This window comes from Lagenorhynchus albirostris, chromosome 8 (assembly GCF_949774975.1).
Source record: "Lagenorhynchus albirostris chromosome 8, mLagAlb1.1, whole genome shotgun sequence".
Classification (NCBI taxonomy): Eukaryota; Metazoa; Chordata; class Mammalia; order Artiodactyla; family Delphinidae; genus Lagenorhynchus; species Lagenorhynchus albirostris.
The window spans coordinates 102,666,895-102,674,494 of record NC_083102.1 but is presented as its reverse complement, the minus strand read 5'-3'; the positions used below and the strand labels follow the sequence as shown (position 1 = coordinate 102,674,494).

Sequence of the window (7,600 nt, the reverse complement as noted above, 5' to 3'; positions counted from 1 at the left end):
GTAACATTACCAAATTCATTGATTAGCTCTAGTAGTTTTCTGGTGGTATCTTTAGGATTATCTATTATGTATATTATCATGTCACCTGCAAACAGTGACAGTTCTACTTCTTCTTTTCCAATTTGTATTCCTTTTATTTCTTTTTCTTCTCTGATTGCCATGGCTAGGACTTCCAAAACTATGTTGAATAATAGTGGTGAGAGCGGACATCCTTGTTTTGTTCCTGATATTAGAGGAAATGTTTTCAGTTTTTCACCATTGAGGATGATGTTTCCTGTGGGTTTGTCATATATGGCCTTTATTATGTTGAAATAGGTTCCTTCTATGCCAACTTTCTGGAGAGTTTTTATCATAAATGGGTGTTGAATTTTGTCAGAATCTTTCTCTGCATCTATTGAGATTATCATACGGTTTTTCTTCTTCAATTTTTTAATATGGTGTATCACATTGATTGATTTGCATATATTGAAGAATCCTTTCATCTCTGGGATAAATCCCACTTGATCATGGTGTATGATCCTTTTAATGTGTTGTTGGCTTCTGTTTGCTAGTATTTTGTTGAGGATTTTTGCATCTATATTCATAAGTGATATTGGTCTGTAATTTTCTTTTTTTGTAGTATCTTTGTCTGTTTTGGTATCAGGGTGATGGTGGCCTCATAGAATGAGTTTGGGAGTTTCCGTCCTCTGAAAATTTTTTGGAAGAGATTGAGAAGGATGGGTGTTAGCTGCTTTCTAAATGTTTGATAGAATTCACCTGTGAAGACATCTGATCCTGGACTTTTGTTTGTTGGAAATTTATTTTTAAGGTTTCAATATTTTATTCAAGTTTTATTTTAAGTGATGTTAATTACAGCATTTGAAGGGGAGGAACTAACTCCACACAAAATGGAAGACTCTAAAATGTACCCATTAAACTGCTAAAAAATAAACTGAGTGGCGAGAATACAACAGAAGTTCAATTTAGATTCTGAGTGTTGTCACCATGTGATTACAGTCACAGAGACTCTTCCCAGCTTGTAGCTGTAGCTTTTAGAAGCTATTTCATACTCTGGTGCAAGGGCAAAAAGACACAACATGAGAAAAAACACAGTTAAGTCCTGAATTATTGGCTTCATCATATCCACCTTCTCCACCCCAAAATGGCACAAAAGAAACAGCTACCATGCCCAGCAGACTACTTTTGGTATAAAAGAGGTGATGGATTGGGGTGGAAAAAGTCCCTGCCTAAAAAAGTCCCTTTCAGATGAATTTGTATACACCATCAAACAGCCTCTCCTCAATCAGGGTAGGAAACCAAGGTTCAATTCTCAGGAAGTCACAATTTCATTCATTTACTCAATACGAATTTACAAATTGCAAAGTGCCTGCAAATTATCAACTTCCACTTGCAGCCATTTCTAGGTAAAAAAGAAACCTGACATCTCTAGAGGGGCCAGCAAGCTCCCCCTCAAGTCTACAGCTGAAAGGACATTTTTTGAAATTGGGTTTCTTCTGTACCACTGAAAGAGTAACACCCTAAAGCTGAATCATCTTTAACCTGGAAATCTAACATGATATTTAGTGATACTCGCATCCCAGACAAACAACATTAAAAGGTACACTAAATTCTGAAGGTAGCTATGCTGCACAATGGTTTAAAATTAAACAATTGTACAGTATTCATTTATGCTTGAAACTCCAGTCCTAGACCAAGCTTGTGGCCACCAGTGTTGACATTCTTGCCATCCAGCAGAGCTGACAGTGTCAGTTTGATACCTGGCTTTAGGGTCTGAGTATATCCTAACCGTATCAGGCTGGAGTTGTTCACTTTAGCTGAGAAGCAGGCGTCAGGGTCGATCTGGTACTTGGCTGCTATTCCAAAGTGAGTGTTACTGTTTCCTGCTGTCCAGGCCAGATTAACAGCAGTCTCCAACTTCTTATTCACCTTCTGATAAATGGAGCCACCAAACTCTGTCTCATCATTTACATTAGTGTAAGCTGGAACTCATCAGTCTTGTAGCCAACTGAAAAATTGCTCTGGGTCACTCGAGAGTTTGTGGTCTCAAAATTCATCTGGTAGCCAGCCAGCCAGCCCTCATAACCCAGCACCAGAGCACCCCAGATGGAAGGCCTGGCAATGTTGAAATCCATGTTACAGCCCAGGTTGATATGTTCCCGCTTGTACCCTGTCTTGATTTTAGCATTTTTTTCCCCAGTGTTTGGTGAGAAGGATGAATCGAAGGTCAGCTTCAGGCCACGTACAAGCTGATCTTCCACAGTAATCTCCGTGCCTAGTGTGTTGTCAGCGTTCCATTTCTCCGTAAACGTCAGACCATATTCGGTCCATCTGTACTTGGTTTCCCGACTGCCCGTCGCTTTGGTGGTTTCGGTGTTGGCTGAACCTGAGCTTGTAAATTCCAGTCCATTCTCAGATTTTGTTTTCAAATCAAGTTTTATTAAGCCAAACCCATAGCCCTTTGTAAAGACATCCCTGGCAGATTTGCCAAGATCAGCATACGTGGGAGGCACAGCCATCTTCTGCTCAGAAGTGGTGGCAGTGGGCTCCGTGGCATCTACCTGTTGGAAAATTTTTAATCACAGTTTCAATTTCATTAATTGTGATTGGTCTGTTCATATTTTCTATTTCTTCCTGGTTCAATCTTGGAAGGTTATACCTTTCTAAGAATTTGTCCATTTCTTCCAGGTTGTCCATTTTATTGGCATAGAGTTGCTTGTAGGAGTCTCTTAGGATGCTTTGTATTTCTGCAGTGTCTGTTGTAACTTCTTCTTTTTCATTTCTAATTTTATTGATTTGAGTCCTCTCCCTCTTTTTCTTGATGAGTCTGGCTAACAGTTTATCAATTTTGTTTATCTTCTTGAGAACCAACTTTTAGTTTTATTGATCTTTGCTATTGTTTTCTTTGTTTCCATTTCATTTATTCCTTCTCTGATGTTTATGATTTCTTTCCTTCTGCTAACTTTGGGTTTTGTTTGTTTTTCTTTCTCTAGTTCCTTTAGGTGTAAGGTTAGATTGTTTGAGATTTTTCTTTTTTCTTGAGGTAGGCTTATTTTTCTATTAACTTCCCTCTTAAAACTGCTTTTGCTGCATCCCTTAGGTTTTTGGATCATGGTGTTTTTGTTGTAATTTGTCTCTAGGTATTTTTTGATTTCCTCTTTGATTTCTTCAGTGAACTCTTGGTTATTTAGTAACATATTGTTTAGCCTCCATGTGTTTGTGTTTTTTTACATTTATTTCCCCTGTAATTGATTTCTAATCTCATAGCATTGTGGTCAGAAAAGATGCTTGATATGATTTCAATTTTCTTAAATTTACTGAGGCTTGATTTGTGACCCAAGATGTGATCTATCCTGGAGAATGTTCCATGTGCACTTGAGAAAAAAGTGTAATCTGCTGTTTTGGATGGAATGTTCTATAAATATCAATTTAATCTATCTGGTCTATTGTGTAATTTTGTGCTTGTGTTTCCTTATTAATTTTCTGTTTAGATGATCTGTCCATTGGTGTAAGTGAGGTGTTAAAGTCCTCCACTATTATTGTGTTACTGTCTATTTCCTCTTTTAGAGCTGTTAGCAGTTGCCTTATGTATTGGGGTGCTCCTATGTTGGGTGCATATATAGTTATAATTGTTATATCTTCTTCTTGGATTGATCCCTTCATCATTACATACTGTCCTTCCTTATCTCTTGTAACATTCTTTATTTTAAGGTCTATTTTATCTAATATGAGTAGTGCTACTCCAGCTTTATTTTGATTTCCATTTGTATGTAATATCTTTTCCATCCCCTCACTTTCAGTCTGTATGTGTCCCTAGGTCTGAAGTGGGTCTCTTGTAGACAGCATATATATGCGTCTTGTTTTTGTATCCATTCAGCAAGACTTTGTCTTTTGCTTGAAGCATTTAATCCATTCACGTTTACGGTAATTATAGATATGTGTGTGTGTATTACCATTCTCTTAATTGTTTTGGGTTTTATTTTTAGGTTCTTTTCTTCTCTTGTGTTTCCCACTTGGAGAAGTTCCTTTAGCAGTTGTTGTAGAGCTGGTTTGGTGGTGCTGAATTCTCTTAGCTTTTACTTGTCTGTAAAGCTTTTGATTTCTCCATTCAGTCTGAATGAGATCCTTACTGCATAGAGTAATCTTGGTTGTAGGTTCTTCCCTTTCATCACTTTAAGTATATCATGCCACTCGCTTCTGTCTTCTCAGCAGAGTTTCTGCTGAGAAATCAGTTGTTAACCTTATGGGAGTTCACTTGTATGTTATTTGTCATTTTTCCCTTGTTGCTTTCAATAATTTTTCTTTGTCTTTAATTTTTGCCAATTTGATTACTATGTGTCTCAGCGTGTTTCTCCTTGGGTTTATCCTGTATGGGACTCTCCGTGCTTCCTGGACTTGGGTGGCTATTTCCTTTCCCATGTTAGGGAAGTTTTCTAGTATAATCTCTTCAAATATTTTCTCAGATCCTTTCTCTTTCTCTTCTCCTTCTGGGACCCCTATAATGTGAATGTTGTTGCATTTAATGTTGTCCCAGAGGTCTCTTATGGTGTCTTCATTTCTTTTCATTCTCTTTTCTTTATTCTGTTTCACAGCAGTGAATTCCACCATTCTGTCTTCCAGGTCACTTATCCGTTCTGCCTCAGTTATTCTGCTATCGATTTCTTCTAGTGCATTTTTCATTTCAGTTATTGTATTGTTCATCTGTGTTTGTTTGTTCTTTAGTTCTTCTAGGTCTTTGTTAAACATTTCTTGCATCTTCTCGATCTTTGCCTCCATTGTTTTTCCGAGGTCCTGGATCATCTTCACTATCATTCTTCTGAATTCTTTTTCTGGAAGATTGCCTATCTCCATTTCATTTAGTTGTTTTCTGGGGTTTTATCTTGTTCCTTCATCTGGTATATAGCCCTCTGCCTTTTCATCTTGTCTATCTTTCTGTGAATGTGTTTTTTGTTCCACAGGCTGCAGGTTTGTAGTTCTTCTTGTTTCTGCTGTCTGCCCTCTGGTGGATGAGGTTACCTAAGAGGCTGTGCAAGTTTCCTGATGGGAGGGACTGGTAGTGGGTAGAGCTGGCTGTTGCTCTGGTGGGCAGAGCTCAGTAAAACTTTAATCCACTTGTCTGCTGATGGGTGGGGCTTGTTTCCTCCCTGTTGGTTGTTTGGCCTGAGGTGACTCAACACTGGAGCCTACCCAGGCTCTTTGTTGGGGCTAATGATGGACTCTGGGAGGGCTCACACCAAGGAGTACTTCCCAGAACTTCTGTTGCCAGTGTCCTTGTCCCTTGGTGAGCCACAGCTGCCCCCTGCCTCTGCAGGAGACCCTCCAACACTAGCAGGTAGGTCTGGTTGAGTCTTCTATGGGGTCACTCCTCCGTCCCCTGGGTCCCGTTGCACACACTACTTTGTGTGTTCCCTCCAAGAGTGGAGTCTCTTTTTCCCCCAGTCCTGCTGAAGTCCTGCAATCAAATCCTGCTAGACTTCAAAGTCTGAATCTCTAGGATTTCCTCCTCTTGTTGCCAGACTCCCAGGTTGGAAAGCCTGATGTGGGGTTCAGAACCTTCACTCCAGTGGGTGGACTTCTATGGTATAAGTGTTCTGCAGTTTGTGAGTCACCCACCCAGCAGTCATGGGATTTGATTTTATTGTGATAGCGCCCCTCCTACCATCTCATTGCAGCTTCTCCTTTGTCCTTGTGTGTAGGGTATCTTTTCTGGTGAGTTCCAGTGTCTTCCTGTTGATGATTATTCAGCAGTTGTGATTCCAGTGTTCTCAAAAGAGGGAGTGAGAGCATGTCCCTCTACTCTGCCATCTTGAACCAATCTCAAAATGTGTATTCCTTAACTGCTTGGTGCTATGTTCTAAATATATCCATTAGATCAAACTTTTTAATGTTCTAATCTTCTATGGCATCCTGCTTTTTTTGTTTGCTTCTTTGCTTGGTTTATAAAATACTAAAGAGGTGTGTTAGAATCTTTCCTGATAGGTTAATTTGTCAATTCCTCCTGGCAGTTCTGTAATCTTTTGTTGTATACATTGATACTATAATACGACATGCACATGTTTACGATGGTTTATCCAACCATTCTACTAAGCTTTTATCATTATGTATTGATACAAAATGCATTTTATCTTAAATTCTCCTGTCAGTTATAAATATTGCTACAGTAGTGTACTTTGGATTGCAACTGAATATTTCTCCATTAATTTCACCCAACATTTTGTATAATTGTGTAACTATAATTAGCAACTTGGTAAAGCCCCTCCCAACTTTACTTACCTATTTTTTCATCCATTTGTGTGAGAATATATTTAGGAATTAAACTCAGCAGAAAACATTCTGTAGATCATGTTATAAGTATTTTTGACTTGACTTAATGCTGCCAAACTCTTTTATAGAAGGTCTTCAGCAATATACCTTCTCCCAGCAGTGCACATTGGTTTGCTTCTATACTCCTAACTCCATTCCTGCTGACACTGGCCTTTTCCAGATTTCTATGTTTTCCAGATCTACTTTGTGTATAGTGATACGTCATTTTTTTTTTGCTGTAATTTGTATTTCTTTGATTACTATTTGATTTTGAACAATCTTTTCACATTTTTATAGACTTTTAAGTTTACAAAGCCAGCTGTGATTATCTTCATAGTTTTTATTCTTTTAAAAATTAGAGTAATAGGGCTTCCCTGGTGGCACAGTGGTTAAGAGTCCGCCTGCCAGTGCAGGGGACGCGGGTTTGTGCCCCGGTCTGGGAAGATCTCACATGCTGCGGAACGGCTGGGCCCGTGAGCCATGGCCGCTGAGCCTGCATGCATCTGGAGCCTGTGCTCTGCAACGGGAGAGGCCACAGCAGTGAGAGGCCCGCATACCGCATAAAAAAAATAAAAATTAGAGTAATTGTTTTCTTATTATTTGGAAGATTTTCTTGCCTATTCAAGAGATTAATTCCTTTCATTTGGACAGTACAAATATCTTCTTCCCAATTTGACTTTTTTACATAAATTTGTTGAATCGGTATGAAGATTCAATTGTGCTAGACAAGTAAGTTCTAGAGAACTGCTGTGTTAACTACAGTGTCTGTAGTTAACAGTACAGTATTGTGCACTTCAAAATATGTGAAGACGCTAGATCTCATGTCAAAACAAGAAGGGACACCAGGGAATTCTGGGAGGTGTTGGGTGTCTATCACCTTGATAGTGGTGATGGTATCATGGGCATTTGCACATGTCCAAGCTCACTGAATCGAACACATTAAATATGCACAGTTCTTTGTCTATCAATTACTCCTCAATAAGGCTGTTAGAAACGAAGAGGACTCATTAAATTTCATAGTTAAATTCACCCTGTCCTTTGTTATGGTGTATACGCTCGAAGTTTTCCTTAATAAGTCTTCCTCCTCTCTCATTCAGAAAAAATGTTCTCCTACAATATTTCCTATTAACTTTGAAAATTTAGTTTTACATTGAGGTCTTTAATAGAGCCAGGATCCACTTGTGTACACGACCTTAGGTAGGTAACTATCCTTATTTTTCTTCAATGAACCAATTTTCTTAAACCACCCACATTCTTTCTGTTTAATTCTGGTGGCATCTTTATCAATTGTTAAATTTTT

General features: G+C 38.7%; 1 protein-coding gene across 1 annotated transcript; it reads right to left on the bottom strand.

Annotated features, from left to right (window-relative positions):
* Window positions 1-796: 796 nt before the first annotated feature.
* Window positions 797-2,552, bottom strand: LOC132524404 (voltage-dependent anion-selective channel protein 1-like). The gene is given in 2 exon segments (XM_060156227.1): window positions 797-1,976; window positions 1,979-2,552. Coding segments are annotated over 2 exon segments (849 nt in total). The 5' UTR covers window positions 2,517-2,552; the 3' UTR covers window positions 797-1,665.
* Window positions 2,553-7,600: the final 5,048 nt, after the last annotated feature.